Below are 17596 nucleotides of genomic sequence, written 5' to 3' on the forward strand. Positions count from 1 at the left end.
GACAGAAAGATTAGTGATTGCCAGGGACTTGGTGGGGAGGGGTGGGAAAAGAAAATGGGGAGTAAGTGCTTAATATGTATGCAGTTCTCTTTTAGGGTGAAGAAAATGTTCAGGAACTAGGTAGTGGTGATGGTTGTACAATATTGTGAATATACTAAATGTCACTGAATTGTACACTGTATAATGGTTAAATGACAAGTTTTATGTTATGTGTGTTTTATCACAATTTTTTAAAAGTCTGTTTTCCAGACCACTGGAAAACATTTTAGGACAATTTAGAAATGTTTAGTATACATTGTTTGTACTTTATACACATCACCCTATATTGTATATTTTTAAAACAGATTTGAGATCACATTATGGATACTGCTTTTCAGTCTTTTTATTTTCTGTTATTATAGCTTAGATATCTTTCCACATAATTAGAGAAATTGACTTCATCATTCTTTAAGAGTTATGGGTACACTATAATTATCATTTTAGATTCCCTGCCTTGAGACTCTTCTCTCCAATCATGTTGTAAATATGACCTAAATTGTCTATTTTCATCATAATTGTATGTTATTTCTGTTAGCTTCATGGAAATAACATCATTTAAAAGTATTTGGTTCTCTTGAGACAAATATGAAGTATTGGTCACAGAACATTATGTGGTGATATTTTCTTTTGTCTTCTGAGAGTTTTATGTAATGATAACATACGTAAAATATAATTACTTTTTCCTTCCAAACCTGGAAAAATGCGGACCATTACATATTAGTGTTTAAAATGCCTAGTTGAAATCTTTGGAAGAATTTCCAATCTTTTCAAACTTTAAAAATTCAGGAAAAAAATTCTGTAATTTGATCTATATAAAATAAATTCAGTGGCTTAACTTCATATTTGTTTGAAAATATTTAATAGCCATGAGTTCATAGACTCATTTGAATCATTTATTTCTATATCCTAGATAACCTATCATGATAAATGACATGTATATTACTATAGTAGGATTACAACTATTTAAAATACATGGCATAGTAAACAGACTGGAAATAATAAACCAAATAGTATGTATGGTTTTATAAATATAGTTGTGGAATAAGTAATGTTTTTCTTTTTTCCAATAATTTTATAAGTATATTCTATAAATGATTTTTAATTACTTCAAAATTTATCTTTATAGATTAAATTAAAAGATAATAACTTGAGTTTTTAAAAATTTTCTTCATGGAGCTTCTCTCTCTCTTCCTCTCTCCTACTATTTGCTTACCTGGTAACACATTATAGCTTGATTCTACTCCAGGAACACTTAAAAAAGATTCAAAATTTTCCTCAATACTGTAATCCAAGTTAATTATGGGAAGTTTTGCTGCAGGTGTAACTGTCTTCATCTGCTGAATTCCAGGCTGTCTAACAGATCTGTGGGTGGACAAGGAACTTTTTCTCAGTCTTCTATGATACATCTTCCTTCTTTGCCTCCTAGAAGTTTCTTCATTTTGTCCAAAGTCAGTTTGAAAAATGAGAAGCAGAAGAAAACAATACAAGCTTGAAAACTTCATGCTTTCTTTTTCACCATTTGATTCCTAGGATGAAAATGAAATGGAATTTTGGAGTTAGTGACTAAATTTTTTACCTCTGAAAATTGGCTTATAATTGCCTATATCCCTCAGCAGCAAGTCTCTGAGAAATAAAACATAGATATATGGGCTCAATGCTATACTATTATTGCCAAGTCAGAATTTAGAATTTTTCTGTCAGAATCAAAGGTTTTTGTTTTGGTTTGGCTGCACTGGATCCTTGTTGCTGCATGCAGGCTTTCTCTAGTTGCAGGTGAGCGGGGGCTACTGCTCATTACAGTGCACAGGCTTATCATTGCATTGGCTTCTCTTGTGGCGAAGCACAGGCTCTAGGTGCTCAGGCTTCAGTAGTTCCAGCACACGGGCTCAGTAGTTGTGGCGTGCAGGCTCTAGGGAAGGCTCTGGGGAGGCTGTGGCTCGTGGGCTCTAGAGCACCAGCCCAGTAGTTGTGGGATGCTGGGTTAGTTGCTCCTCAGCATGTGGAATCTTCCTGGTCCAGGGATCTAACCCATGTCCCCTGTATTGGCAGGCAAATTCTTACCCACTGTACCACTGTGGAAGTCCAAAGAAATTTTAGTATTTTATCTTTATCTTTATAGACCAGGCATGAGCAAACTTCTGTCTATAAAGAACCAGATAGTAAATATTTTAGGTTTTACAGGCCGTGCATTCTTTGTCATAACTACTCCACTCAACTCTTGTAATATGGAAGTAGACAATATGTACGCAAGTGGGTATGGCTGTGTTCCTGTAGAACTCTATTTCCAAAAACAGGCAGTGAGTCAGACTTAGCCCCTACAGTAATTTGCCAGCCCCTTTCTGGACCGCTGTGTTGTAGGTTTCCAGAGGTTACTTGGGAGATTTCTCTCCACTTGTCTGCCAAGTCATTCTGTGACTAACGTCATCCGAAACTTATTTTCCCAGCTCTTCTATTCTATTCTTTTATTGTTATAATTTTCTTTGTTGGGAAGGAAGCAGCATAATTTCATCATATAAGAACAGTAGCAAACTAATACCAGACCACCTGACCTGCCTCTTGAGAAATCTGTATGCAGGTCAGGAAGCAACAGTTAGAACTGGACATGGAACAACAGACTGGTTCCAAATAGGAAAAGGAGTACGTCAAGGCTGTATATTGTCACCCTGCTTATTTAACTTATATGCAGAGTACATCATGAGAAACTCTGGATTGGAAGAAACAAAAGTTGGAATCAAGATTGCCAGGAGAAATATCAATAACCTCAGATATGCAGATGACACCACCCTTATGGCAGAAAGTGAAGAGAAACTAAAAAGCCTCTTGATGAAAGTGAAAGTGGAGAGTGCAAAAGTTGGCTTCAAGCTCAACATTCAGAAAACAAAGATCATGGCATCTGGTCCCATCACTTCATGGGAAATAAATGGGGAAACAGTGGAAACAGTGTCAGACTTTATTTTGGGGGGCTCCAAAATCACTGCGGATGGTGACTGCAGCCATGAAATTAAAAGATGTTTACTCCTTGGAAGGAAAGTTATGACCAACCTAGATAGCATATTAAAAAGCAGAGACATTACTTTGCCAACAAAGGTCCATCTAGTCAAGGCTATAGTTTTTCTAGTGGTCATGTATGGATGTGAGAGTTGGACTGTGAAGAAGGCTGAATACCAAAGAATTGATGCTTTTGAACTGTGGTGTTGGAGAAGACTCTTGAGAGTCCCTTGGACTGCAAGGGGATCCAACCAGTCCATTCTGAAGGAGATCAGCCCTGGGATTTCTTTGGAGGGAATGATGCTGAAGCTGAAACTCCAGTACTTTGGCCACCTCATGTGAAGAGCTGACTCACTGGAAAAGACTCTGATGCTGGGAGGGATTGGGGGCAGGAGGAGGAGGGGATGACAGAGGATGAGATGGCTGGATGGCATCACTGACTCTATGGACGTGAGTCTGAGTGAACTCTGGGAGTTTGTGATGGACAGGGAGGCCCGGCGTGCTGCGATTTATGGGGTCGCAAAGAGTCGGACACGACTGAGCGACTGAACTGAACTGAACTGGATACCAGTTATAAAGAGGTAAGAGAAACAAACTAACTTTTAATCAGCTGGTCTTAAGAGCAGCACAGGGCCCAGTACATGATAAAGCTGAAAAACAAGTTTGAGAAATGAATACTTTTTCAGACCATAAACATGGAGTAGCACAAAACAGAAATCTCTGAGAGGGGGAACATGCAAATTAACCTCCTGCGCACTGCCTAGAGGGAGTTCCTTCCCAGGCTGAAGCCAAGGGTGAAGACCCAAACAGAGCCTCACAATCTCCTAGAGCTGAAGAAACAAAACCTGGGGTCCCAGAGAGGCAAGAATTTGCAGAGCAGAGCACAGAGAGGTGAGAGCAACCCTGAGAAAGCCTTCCAAAGATGCCAGTTCTTCAGCTGAGTACTGATTAACACATTTGTATGAGCAGACTACTCAACACTGAAGAAAGAACTACCATGAATGACAAAAAAAAAAAAAATAATTCTTTGGGCTAGAAAATACTGGACAGACTTTGTGTGTCCACCAGTCATAGCGGAGAACCTGTACTGCAAAGGGCATCAGGCAGAATGCTCAGAAGGGCATTGGCACATCAAAGAAAACAGTTTACTCTGGGCTGATGGCTGATCTGATCACATGTAACAGAACTGAACAGCAAGCCTTCTGGAAAGGATCAAACTATATGCAAGCACCCAGCAAGGGTTGGGAAAGTCAGCAAAAATTTACCAGGCACAAAACAGGAATTGTTGACCCATAATGATGAGGAAAATCAATCTATTGAAACACATCCATAGCACAGCTGGCATAATTATTAAATAGATCATTAAAAGTTATAAAAACTTTAATTTCAAAGTTATTAAAACTATAATTTGTATGTTCAGGAAGGTAAAGGAAAGATATTTAAAAGAAATTCAAATGAACTTATAAAGATATAAAATGTGAGAGAGAATAAACTATACTGCAAGAGATGAGTAGGACATTAGACACTATAGGAAAAAATTAGTAAAGTGGAAACTATAGTCATAGAAGTTACTCAAAATGAAACAGACATACACACAAGACCAGTAAAAAAAACATGAACGGAATATCATCACATTGTCAGGCAACTTTAAGCAGATCAGTTTACATTCAGTTCCAGCCCCTGAAGGACTGTGTTTGAAGAAATAAAGCCTGGTCTTTTCCCAAATATGAAGAAAATTATAAAGCCACATATCCAATATCAATAAACCCCAAAAATAAGAAATATGAAGAAAATTATGTCAAATATTCAAATTGCTTTTAAACCAGTAATAAGAATATCTTAAAAGTAACCAGAGAAAAAAACATTAGAATAAAAGACTTCTCATTCAAAACAGTACAAGCCAGAAGACAATGGAGCAATAGCTTTTAGGTATTGGGGGAAAAAATAAATAGACTTAAAGTTCTTTGGGGTTTTTTTTTAAGATTTTTTTTTTGATGTGGACCATTTTTAAAGTCATCATTGAATTTATTACAATATTATTTCTCTTTTATGTTTTGGTTTTTTGGTCAAGAGCCATGTAGGCTCTTAGCTCCCTGACCAGGATTTGACCCAGCACCCCTTACATTGAAAGGCAAACTCTTAACCACTGGACTGCCAGGGAAGTCCTTACTTAGAGTTGTATACTCAGTGAAAATGTCTTTCAGAAACACAGGCAAAATAAAGACTTTTTCAGACATAGAAAAGCTGAAGGAATTAATCACTAGCAGAAATGCACTACAAAAAATGCTAACATATAAGGAAAATTATATTAGATGGAATTATGGAGCTACACAAAGGAATGAAACCACAGGAAATGGCATACAAATGGATAAGTACTCTTTTATTTTAAAATCTCTTTTAAAAATTATTGTTTAATACAGTCATCTGTTTAACAGTTGTGTTAATATAATAATACCATATTTTGGGCTTTCTATCTTAAGTGAAAGTAAAGTGTATGACAACAGAAGCAGAAAGGAGAAAGTGTAAATATACTGTTGTAATGTACTTATAAGTAAAGAGGAATATCAATTGAAGGTAAACTGTAATAAGTTAAAGACACATATTATATGCCCTGTGGCTTAGAGGGTAAAGTATCTGCCTGCAATGCAGGAGACTCGGGTTCGATCCCTGGGTCGGGAAGATCCCCTGGAGAAGGAAATGGCAACCCACTCCAGTACTCTTGCCTGGAAAATCCCATGGATGGAGGAGCCTCGTAGGCTACAGTCCATGGGGTCACAAAGAGTCGGACACGACTGAGCAACCACACATTTTTTTTAGCCACTAAACAAAAAGTTATAGCTAATAAGCCAATAAAGATGATAAAGTGGAATAATAAAAATAATCCAGAACATTACATGTACTATGTGTTGTGCTCAGTCACTCAGTCGTGTCCGACTCTTTGCAGCCCTATGGACTGTAGCCCACCAGGCTCCTCTATCCTTGGGATATTCCAGTTAAGAATACTAGAGTGAATTGCCATTCCCTTCTCCAGAAGATCTTCCCAACCCCGAGATCGAACCAGTGTCTCCTGCATTGGCAGGTGGATTATTTACCGCTGAGCCACCTGTAAATCATATTGAATGTGGATTCGTTAACTGCTACAATTAAAAGGAAGAGGCTATCCAAGTAGAATTTTTAAAAATTAAGACCCAACTCTATGCTGCCTATAAGAAACTCATGCTAAATAAAAATACAAATAGGTTAAAATTACAAGGATGGAAAATATACCTTAGTAACACTAATCAAAAAAAAGTAGATGGAATATTTTAGCAATAAAGTATTTTGCCACCAGGGCTTCCCTGCTGGCTCAGTGGTAAAGAATTCACCTGCCAATGCAGGAAACACAGGTTTGATCCCTGGGTCAGTAAGATCCCCTGGAGAAGAAAATGGTAACCCACTCCAGTATCTTTCCTGGGAAATCCCATGGACAGAGAAGCCTGGAGACAGTCCATGAGATCTCAAAGAGTCAGACATGATTTAGCAACTAAACAATAGCAATATTTTTTTTTTACATAATGCTGTTTCACACTTAATAGACTAGAGTGTACTATGAATATAACTTTTATGCACTTGAAAACAAACAAAAGAAATGTGTGACTCCCCTTATTGGCGGTCTAATCAAATCCACAACATCTCTGTATTATGCTTGTATGCTCATTAATCAGAATTGCACGTTCCTTTATTTATGATCCTACTTTCAGTTTTTGTTTTCGTTGTGCTCGGGTGATGCTTCTGTCTCCTTGAAATCTGTATCATTTATAATGGTGCTTCACTCTATAGAACTTAGATTTTGAATGAATCTTTGAAGTCATCTGCTTTTCCATTCATGGGAAATTCTTTTTTTTTTTTTTAATTTTAAATTTTATTTTATTTTTAAACTTTACAAAATTGTATCAGTTTTGCCAAATATCAAAATGAATCTGCCACAGGTATACATGTGTTCTTTATCATCCATGTTCAAACTGCTCTGCCAGAAAAGTCTTCCTTAGATTGAGCTACAATTTGTTGTTGGTCACATCATGGCTCATAAGAGGTTTAAAGATAAAAGCCACATTTACACAGTTATCTTTCCTCTGAGTTCTTAATCTTTTTTATCAATGCTTTTAAAGATGTGTTTAAGTTTCTAAAAATAGTACATAGTTCTTAAAAAACTCAAAATGATATGTAGGCATAAAAGACAAGTTGCTTAACCATAATTCATAGTTTATTACAAGGGTAGGCATACTTTTTCTTCAGGGTCCAGAGAGTAAACATTTTCAGCTTTGCAAGACAACAATCTCTGTTGAAACTACTCAACTTTGTTATTGTACCCCAAAATAGCAATGGACAAGAAGTAAATGGATGGCCGCAACTATGTTCTGATGGCACTTTGAAAAACAGGATTTGGCCTGTGGGCCATAGTTTCCCAACTGCTAGTTTAAGAGTGTCTTTTGAGATGCCTCCTAAACATGTATGAGCATATATATTTAAATGTAAATGAATTATTCTATGTATGTTTCAGTACAACCTGTTTTCTTTCCATTCAGTAATAAATCATAGTCATATGGACATATATAGCAGTGTTTGTAAATGCTTATAGTCTGTGCACTCTATTTTCATTCCATAAGTTATGTAACAATTTGGTGATGGATATTTAATTTTTTTTTTCATTTTTCTTTTATTATAAACACTCCTGTGAGAATTCCTTGGCAACCCAGTGGTTGATACGCCACCCTTTCACTGCCAGTGGCCCATGTTCAGTCCCTCATTGGTTAATATATTTTTGCATTATTTTACTTTCAGCCTTTCATATTTTCAATATACTTTCTATTAGCATATCATTTTTAGTGTGACATGACAATTTTTATCTTTGATCTTTTAATTGAATATTTTGTCTATTTGTATTTGTTGTAACATTTGATATCTTTGGATTGAAATCTATTTTCCAGCTATCTGTTTTCTAGTTGTCCTGCATGTTCTGTGTTATTAATTTTTTTTCATTCTTGCTTACTTGGTTTTTGCTGCTTTGTTTTTATTATTCCATTAGTCATTATATACTTTTTCCTTTTATGTTCTGAGATTACCACATACATCCTTGACTTATCAAGTCTAATATAAATTAGTACCTTTACCTATTTCCAGACAACTTTAACTTTACTTACCTCATTCTAACACATCTACTACTTTTGTTACATATTTTAGTTCTTTATTCAAAAGACGATGATGATGATCTTATGCTCACAGTTCATTTAGATCAGGCTCTCTAAATCTTAGCACTATTAACATTTGTTTCAGATAATCCTTTTTTGTAGTGGAGGGGGGAGCTGGCCCTTGTAGAGTTGGTAGTATCCCTGGTTCTACCCAGATACCACTACCACCTTCCTCTCAGTTACAGCAACCAAAAATATCTTCAAATATTACCATATGTGTCTTGGGAGATGGAAAGAATCAGTCTGCCTCCAGTTAAGAACCACTAGTTTAGATCTATGTAAATATTTATCCTTTTTCTTTCTCATTTCTTCCTGCATCTCCAGTCTTCTATCAGGATTATTTTCTTCCTAATTGAAGAATACCTTTTAGTAATTCCTTTAGTGCAGGACAACTGGTGACCAGTTCCTTTGTATGTTTGTTTATATGAAAATATTCATATCTTATGTTCATTCTGAAAGAATGTATTCACTATATATGGAATTCTAGGTTAGCAAGTGTTTTAGCATTTTGAAGATTTCACGCCAATGTCTTCTTTTTTCCATATTTTGTATTGAGTAGTCATCTGTCAATCTAATTATTTTTCCTTTAAAGGTAACTTTTTTGGGGCTGCTTTTAAGATATTCTCTATTGGGATTCATAGCACTTCTTGAATCTGTGATCTTATATTCATCAAATTTGGAAACTTCTTAGCCCTTACCTCTTCAAATAATTCTCTTCTGCTTCTCTCTCCTTTTTATTTTAGAACTACAATGACATGTATGATGTGTTAGTCACTCAGTTGTGTCCACCTCTTTGTGACCCCATGGACTGTATGTAGCCCACCAGGCTCCTCAGTCCATGGAATTCTCCAGGCAAGAATACTGGAGTGGGTTGCCATTTCCTTCTCCAACATGTATGATGAAGTGAAGTGAAGTCACTCAGTCATGTCCAGCTCTTTGTGACCCCATGGACTGTAGCCCACCAGGCTCCTCCATCCATGGAATTTTCCAGGCAAGAGTACTGGAGTAGGTTGCCATTTCCTTCTCCAGGGGATCTTCCTGACCCAGGGATTGAACCCGGGTCTCCTGCATTGCAGGCAGATGCTTTACCATCTGAGCCACCAGGGAAGCCCACATATATGACAGTCTTCTCATTGTCTTTAATGTCACTTTCTCTCATATTTTTCATCCTTTCGTCACCCTGTGATTGATCCTGGTTATTCCACTAACCTCTTTCCTTCTGTTCAGCTGTGGTTTATCCACTATTGACTTGAATCCATCCATTGACTTCCTTGTTTCTGTTTTTCTGGTTTCTTAGCTTTTCGGATTTTTAATGGGTTTTTATTCTTTCTGATTCTCTACTGAAATTTTTAATCTTTCATGTTTTCCACATGGTAATCACATTTATTTAAGTCTGAGTCTGACAACTCCATTTTGGGACCATGTATATGTCTATTTCTATTGTCTGTTATTTCTTTTTCGGTTTTTAGCCATTTTCTTCTGTTTCTTCTTATGCCTGATGGTATTTGACTGCCAGCCATTACATATGAAAAATTATGAAAATACTTTGAAGCCTATAATGATGTATTATTTATCCTAAAAGAATTTACATTCAAACATGAAATTAAGTGTACTATCAATCATAAATTACATGATTTGAAGCTGAGTTTCACTATATCTAGTTAATAATTATATTTTAGGTCCCAAACCAAAGCCTGGTGATTTCATCAGCATCACTTTTTCCTACCACCCCTGCTACTTCCTGCTCCTTTCCTTGAGTTTTATTTCTGTCATGACTTGAGCGGCTGCTTTAAAGCTATACTAACCTTCTCAGTCACCTCTTTCGGTTCCATAGATGCCTCCAGAAGAAAAGATCTTTGGGTTTTAGTTTTGTCCTAAATATTGGCCCTGTTATTTTTCCTACTTTTTAAAAAAACAATTCTCAGCAGTCTAAATTGCCTAGACTGCAGTTATGAGAAGCAGAAGTCACCTCAGATTAGTTTTATTTCACTGAAAATATATCCTCTTTCTTGGAGCGAATGTTTTGGGTTGTAAATTTTAATTCTTTTATGTCAGAAAATATCATTTTGTTTAGTTGGAAGTAGAATTATGATTTTAAAATCATTTTCCTTCAATACTTTATATGTATTGTTCCATTTGTTTTTTTATATCTGCTTTTATTGATGAAGAGTTTAACTTGAATCTGATTCTCATCTCTTTGTAATAAATCCTTTTTCCTCTCTCTGGAGAGGTTCTTTTCACATCTTAAACTTATTTTTAATATTCAGAGGTTTTAATATAATGTACAGGGTTTTTTGTTTGTTTTTTCCTTCTTTATGTATCCTTTTTGGGATCTTTTACTCCCCAGTAAAAGATATATTTCTTTTCCACATACGTTCTTTAAACTCAGTTCTTTCCTATACCTATTCAAGGCTGTGTTTTTCCTCTTTAAATTCATTCACATCTTCTCTTTGTATTTGAAGGATTCCTCACGGTTTCTGTCTCACCACAAGTTTCCCTTCTTATTTCCTACATAGCTACATATCCATGTGTGTATTTATTTGTAATATATCTTCTCTTATTTCTAGGTATTTGGTGAGAGGAAAGGAGTGATATCTGCTTAGCTTGCCCTCTTGAATCTCGGTAGTTCTTTTTATAACTTTATCCACTTGAATTATCCTCCTCTAGTCAGGTTGCACTTGGGTCACATGCTGACTTGTCACCACTTTACATTAGCTCAACAAATGGCAGCCTCTAGGGTATTTTCATGTCAACTAACCTCAGCATGCAATCTTTTTTTCAGTATATATGTACATTAATTACTGCATTTCAAACCCTTTACTGTAGGTCATTGAGATGAAACTATATTAGAACAATGTTTTGTAATCTACATTAGGTTTTTAAAAAACTAACTTGCAAAATGTGAGGGAGGAGCAAATTCCCTAGTTGACTGGCAACTGAAATTGTAAAAGTCAATTCAGAGAACAAGCTAATATGTTGGGAAGAAATGATAACAGCAGCAGGGGAAAGCAATATGAAAAGTTGGCCCATGAGACAGGGTAGAAGTAGAATTTGCTAAGTGGCAGGGGAGGTGAACTGTGGTAGTGTAAATTCTGTGTTATACATAAAATCTGTACATGGAGATTTTCTTGCTTTGACAGTTGACAGTTGGATATGTAACTCTCCATTCTGTGTTAGGTGAGAGTTATGAGGAGGCAGGCCCTGGACCTAAGGGCTCTGGAGGTAAACTTAATGAGTGTCTCAGGCATCATGTTGTCCCTGAGCCTGTTAACTTAACAAGAGTACTGCCCAAGCTCACCCTTCTCCCATTATCCCTACCTCTCTCTCTCTGCCTCCCCCACCCCAAATTGGCTCATTTTTTGCTTATACAGAAGCCTAAATAGGTATATACAGAAATAAATTTACAGAGCTATCTTAATTTTAACAAAATCAGACTCTATAAATAGTCTCATTGAAATGTTTAAATAAGTTTTATGAAATGGCCTCTCAATAATAATTTTATCATTGATGCCTATGCCTTTGTTATTTTCAGTGATTTATAAAATTTCACATAGCATTTAATATTTACTTTATAATTGAGTGAATATGTTTCTGGAGGTAAATGTTTATGATACAGTCGGTCTAACCACTGTAGGCATTATTTTGATCAAGTAAAATTGTCTTTCTTTTTAGTATTTTTTGTGTTTATCCCAACATTAAATATCATCTGTAAATCTTGATTAACTTATTTTTTTATTAAAAGTTTTTCATCAGCTGTCTTAAGTAAGCTTTAAAAGGGTTTAAATTCAATTTTAATCTTCTACACAAAGCCACAAGATACCTATTATCCCTTTTAACTTCGCTTAGTAGGCTTAAAATGAAAAACATTTTTGATTAATCCTTTATGCTCCTTAGGACTGTAAAATAGAAAAGAATGAAATTTTCAAACCAACTTATACTTCTATTGAACAAGTAACTCTATTTAAACATATAAAAATATATTTAATCCTAATTCATAAAGTTTTAAATACTTCAGAAGTAGTCATCCTGAAAAAAAAAAAACAAGTAAACAAAATAATGTACACTTTAAACTTTAAAAACCTATTAGTAAGAGCTAATTTCCTCAAGTGCTAAACATATTTGCCACACAAAACACCCAAATATTAAAACCATTCCACACGCTTTAGTAGAAACTTAAAATTTAAAACATTTTACCTGGAAATCTAAACTAAGTAGGCTTTGCTTGGTGTCATTTAAGTCTCCGGATGAAAATGAAACAAAACCAGAGCTTTCTTTAAGACAAAGAAGGGAGTGTTGAAAAATGTTAACTGACTTCTTTGTAAAATCTAAAATAACTGCCTCCCTTGGGGTTACATGCCTTTCGGTTCTTTGTGCAGAAAATCAGCCAAGAGAGTAACTAGGGAAAATGGTTACCAAGGCAAATATTTGTTCTAAATCACAGGAAAATGGAAAGCAGCAGGGGGTGGGGGCGGGAAGCTTTAGTCTGTAGGCTGAGAAAGTGGAGTTAGAAACAACAAAAGTGGAGCTTAAGAAATGTGTGATTTTCACAGACTAATTGCATTAAAAATGTTAACATTCGTACTAGCCTGCGTGTCACTTGAGCTTTATCAGACTGCAGAGATGCTATTGTTGCCAAGTTAGAGGACTATACATTCCTGGGATGCCTTAATTGGGTTAATGTTATTTAAATCTCTAATCAGCTCCCTGCCAGCCATACCAGTCTCCCACACAATATTGTTAACAAAACAGGGCTTCCCTGGTGGCTCAGTGGTAAAGAATTTGCCTGCAGGCGGACACGGGTTTGATCCCTGATCCAGGAAGACCCCACATGCCGCCGCACATAGTAACAAAGACCAAGAACAACCAAAAATAAATAAATTTTTAAAAAGCTGTTATATATTAGTGTCACTGAAATTATATAACTTCCAACCTTAAGCAATAATAAAATAGGCAAGAGAGCCGTGAGGCTTCTGATTAGGGCAAATTGGTTATCTAGTTCAGCCTCAGTTTCTTCATCTGCGAATGAGCAGGTCACAGTCAGATCAAGGTTCCTGGCCCACAGTGCTCCTTATGGGGGACCTTGGATGAATTACTGCTGTTTGTAACTGTTTATTCTTTATACAGCTGGGATGGTAATACCTACCCTTCAAATTTTTGTGCAAATAAAATGAATAGCAATACAAAATACCTGTCATAAGCTAGGTAATTTTAATATCTGTTTTTTTAAATTCTTAATTTACCTCAGGGGTCTAAATTGCTTGACAGAGAAGAACTACATTTTTGTCTTTCCAAAATCTTAATGTGACTTGGATAGATCAAATCAAGATGATAGATTGAGCACATGGGCCACCCAAATTCCTAAAACTAAAAACTACATTTTCTTTTAAAAATGTAGTACTGCATCACAAAATTATTAGTACTATTAGAAGACAGAATTTTTGATAAATTCCTTAAAGACTGAAGGCATATAGGCTCTGACAGATGACACTATAGCCCAAACAGGTGTAAGACAGGATAATTTTGTGAGTGTTCCAAGTTTAAAAATTATAGATCTTAGGAATGGTGAGATTCATTGGGAAACTGCACTCAGCAGAAGCAAGGTATATGACCCCAATCCTCCTGATGTCTCCATCATTTGTTCCAAGTATTATGCATTTACCTCCAAATTGACCCATGTTCTCATCTACTTGGTTTTGCGTGTCTAATAGAAAAGGGATCCAAACTAGCTCAACTGAGTACAAACACTAAGTTGACTATCTCTACCCACACATTCTGAGCTTTTGGTCAGTGTTTCTAACATAAGTAGATAGCCCAGGATTACCAAATATTTGAGAAGATACTAACATTAGAGATAGGAGTTCCCCTCATCTCTTCCCCCAGAATACCTACACACAATCTGAAAAGAGCTTTGAAGATTAAATCAAGAATGAGATGCCACTAGACACCTATTGCTGCTGCTGCTGCTGCTGCTGCTGCTGCTGCTAAGTCGCTTCAGTCGTGTCCGACTCTGTGCGACCCCATAGACGGCAGCCTACCAGGCTCCCCCGTCCCTGGGATTCTCCAGGCAAAAACACTGGAGTGGGTTGCCATTTCCTTCTCCAATACATGAAAGGGAAAAGGGAAAGTGACACGACTCATAGCGACCCCATGGACTGCAGCCTACTAGACTCCTCCGTCCATGGGATTTTCCAGGCAAGAGTACTGGAGTGGGGTGCCATTGCCTTCTCCGAGACACCTATTAGAATTGCAAAAACCAAACCAGTGAGGATACCAAATGCAAGTGAGAATGTGGGGCAGTAGGAATTCTCGTTCACTGCTGGTGGGAATACTAAATGATAGACTCTTTTGAAGGTAGTTTGGAGGTTTTCTAGAAAAATTCTGTAGTCAAGCTCCTTGATATTTACCCAAACAAGTTGAAACTACAAAAACCTGCACACAGATGTTGACAGCAGCTTTATTCATAATTGCCAAAACTTGGAAGCAACCTTCAATAGGTGAATGGATAAACTGTGGTACATCCTACAATGGAATATTATTTAGTGCTAAAAAGAAATAGGCTATTAGGCATTGAAAAGACATGGAGGAACTTTAAATGCATATTGATTAGTGATTCCAGCTATGTGACATTCTGGAAAAGATAAATCTGTCAAGACAATGAAAAGGTCAGTGGTTGCCAGGGGTTGTTGCGGGGGCAGGTGGAGGGGTGGGTCAGAGAGAAATGAATAGGTGAAATCACAGAGGACTTTTAAGGCAGTGGAAATACTGTATATGATATCATAATGATGAATACATGTCTTTGTACAATTATATAAACTCAGAATGTGCACACCAAGAGTGAACCCTGCTGCTGCTGCTGCTAAGTCGCTTCAGTCGTGTCCGACTCTGTGCGACCCCATAGACGGCAGCCCGCTAGGCTGCCCCGCCCCTGGGATTCTCCAGGCAAGAACACTGGAGTGGGTTGCCATTTCCTTCTCCAATGCATTTGTAACTTATAAACCTGAGTGATTATATTGTATATAGGTTCATCACATGTAACAAATACACCACTCTACTGGGGGAGGCTGTGTGATGAGAGTACTAGGGATATATGGAAAACTTCTGTACCTTCCTCTGTTTTTCTGTGCATCTGAAACTGCTCTTAAAAAAAAAAAAAAGTCTTTAGGCCTTCCCTAGGAACTTCCCTATAGCTCAGATGGTAAAGAATCTGCCTCTAATGCAAGGGACCCAGGTTCAATCCCTGGGTCAGGAAGATCCCCTGAAGAAGGAAATGGCAACCCACTCCAGTATTCTTGCCTGGAGAATTCCATGGACACAGGAGCCTGCCACACTACAGTCCATAGGGTCGCAAAGAGTCCAACATGGCTGAGCAACTCACACACACACACACACACCCAGGCCTTCCCTGGTGGTCCAGTGATTAAAAATCTCCCTGTCAATGCAGGAGACATAGGTTCAATCCCTGGCCTGGGAAGATTCCACATGCTGTGGAACAAATAAATCCTTGTGACACAGCTACTGCAGCCTATGAGCCACAACTACTGAAGCCCACACACCGAAGAACCCGTGTTCTGCAAGGAAGAGTGGCCCCTGCTTGCTGCAACTAGAGAGAGTCCATGCATCAAAAATAATACAATAAAAAAAATTTTTAATAGTCTTTAAAAGAGAATGTGGCTTGATTTGAAATATATACATTGTTTTCGGAGAAAAAAATGTGAATAACATGCAGTATTGGACACATTGCTTAGAGCAAACAGAAACTCATTCTTTTGAGAACAACTTAGCAATAGCTATGTTCTGTCCCAGCCTTCCACTTCTAGGAATCCATTATAGAAACATGTCTTTCTCTGCACAAGTGTACCTCCAGGAAGGTACTTTAAAGCATTGTACCCAAGTGTAGAGAGTAATTAATCAGTTGTATACTGACAGGGAACAGTAGGCTGTTATAAAGTTATATCGAGAGACTGAAGTAACTGTTATGCAGACATCATAGTTGTCCACAGTATTACCAAGAAGAAAGAAACTTTAAAGCAGCGCATGTGCTATTATGTTACCTTCTTTTAACATATACAATTTAGTATCTTCCTAGAGAAAAAAATGGAAGAAATAAATAACAAACTGTTAGTTATCTTTGGGTGATGGAATTATGAGAGGATTTTTAGTATGTAATTCTGTATTCTTATAATGTTTTGAGCTTTTCATAACCAGGTCAGATAAAAGGAATCTTAAAAAAAAAAATTAAACAATTAGAAAAAGAAATAATTTAAATAGCCACATAGAGGAGTAGCCAAGACTGGCAAAATTGCAGAGAACCAGATTATACAGTTTCTGAGGTCCCTGCTCTAAAATCTTGTGAGTTAATGGACTGTTACATGAGTCCTTCTGCAGAAACTTTTAACCACAGTAGTATCAACACATGGAAAATGCTGGTATTAGTGTTCTCCTCCCTTTTATTATTGCAGCCATAACTATGTTCTAAAGCTTGGCTCTGACGGCTGCTCTGCAGTTTGGTGTTGGTCACCAAACAGGATGTCAACAGGTCCTTCAGCACTCGGGCTATAAGCACAGCCAGTGCAGGTACCAACTCCTTTTCGGTATTTTTACCTCTGTGGTAGAAAGTGCCAATGAGTTAGTTTTTCTTTTAAGGTTGTAGTTGCTTATGACAACTTTGTAGATAACACTCAGATAAAGCTAAATTTTGAAAATTTTAAGTAAGGGTCCTCTCAGAAATGGGAGTCTTATCTTACCTCAAGCCTATTCTATATCCCTTCCTAGTGTCATAGTCAAATGCCTTTTCAGCTAACTCATACTGAAGTTGCTTCATCTTCCCACAAAGAATACTACACACATCTTTTGGCCACATCACATGTGGGAACACGTGCCCTGGGCATTCGAAGTCCAGAATCTCAACCAGTGGACCACCAGGGAAGTCCCTACTACAGGCCTATATTAATCAACACATTCTTCTAAACAGTTCTTTAAGATCAGCATAACCATACTATAACCTGACAAGGAAATTATAAAAAAGGGTAATTATAAATCAGTCTCACTAATGAACATAGATTTTAAAAAACTAAAATATTAGCAAACCAAATCTACTAGTATATAAATAGGATAATATATCATGACTCTACTAGGCTTATTCAACAAGTACCTGGTTGATTTAAGGATAAAATCCAAACATTATATGATCATCTCAAGGTCTAAAGAAGGAAGAAGGAGGAAAAAAGCTTTTACGTACTAGAAATAGAAGAGAACTCATTAGTGTGTCAGAGTATCTACAGAAAATAACTTGCTTCCACTCCTAGCTATATACCCAAGAGAAGTGGAAACATAAATCCACA

The 17596-nt window shown here is 36.9% G+C and overlaps 2 protein-coding genes across 4 annotated transcripts in view; one reads left to right on the forward strand and one right to left on the reverse strand.

The window, feature by feature from the left end:
* ECM2 (extracellular matrix protein 2) overlaps positions 1–12625 on the reverse strand; it is a 41880-nt gene extending 29255 nt beyond the window's left edge. For 2 of the 3 annotated variants that reach the window (XM_027550304.1, XM_027550303.1), the window contains exons 1-2: positions 12450–12624; positions 1253–1565 (exon numbers count right to left, since the gene is read on the reverse strand). In XM_027550304.1, coding sequence (XP_027406105.1) covers positions 1253–1541 — 289 coding nt within the window. In that variant the 5' untranslated portion in view covers positions 1542–1565; positions 12450–12624. Of the gene's footprint in view, positions 1–1252; positions 1566–12449 lie in introns of all 3 variants that reach the window. The other variant, XM_027550302.1, reaches the window with a different exon arrangement.
* CENPP (centromere protein P) overlaps positions 1–17596 on the forward strand; it is a 238588-nt gene that overhangs the window by 183987 nt on the left and 37005 nt on the right. The gene's annotated exons all lie outside the window — the stretch shown is intronic.

This window comes from Bos indicus x Bos taurus, chromosome 8 (genome assembly GCF_003369695.1).
Source record: "Bos indicus x Bos taurus breed Angus x Brahman F1 hybrid chromosome 8, Bos_hybrid_MaternalHap_v2.0, whole genome shotgun sequence".
In the NCBI taxonomy this organism is placed as follows: domain Eukaryota; kingdom Metazoa; phylum Chordata; class Mammalia; order Artiodactyla; family Bovidae; genus Bos; species Bos indicus x Bos taurus.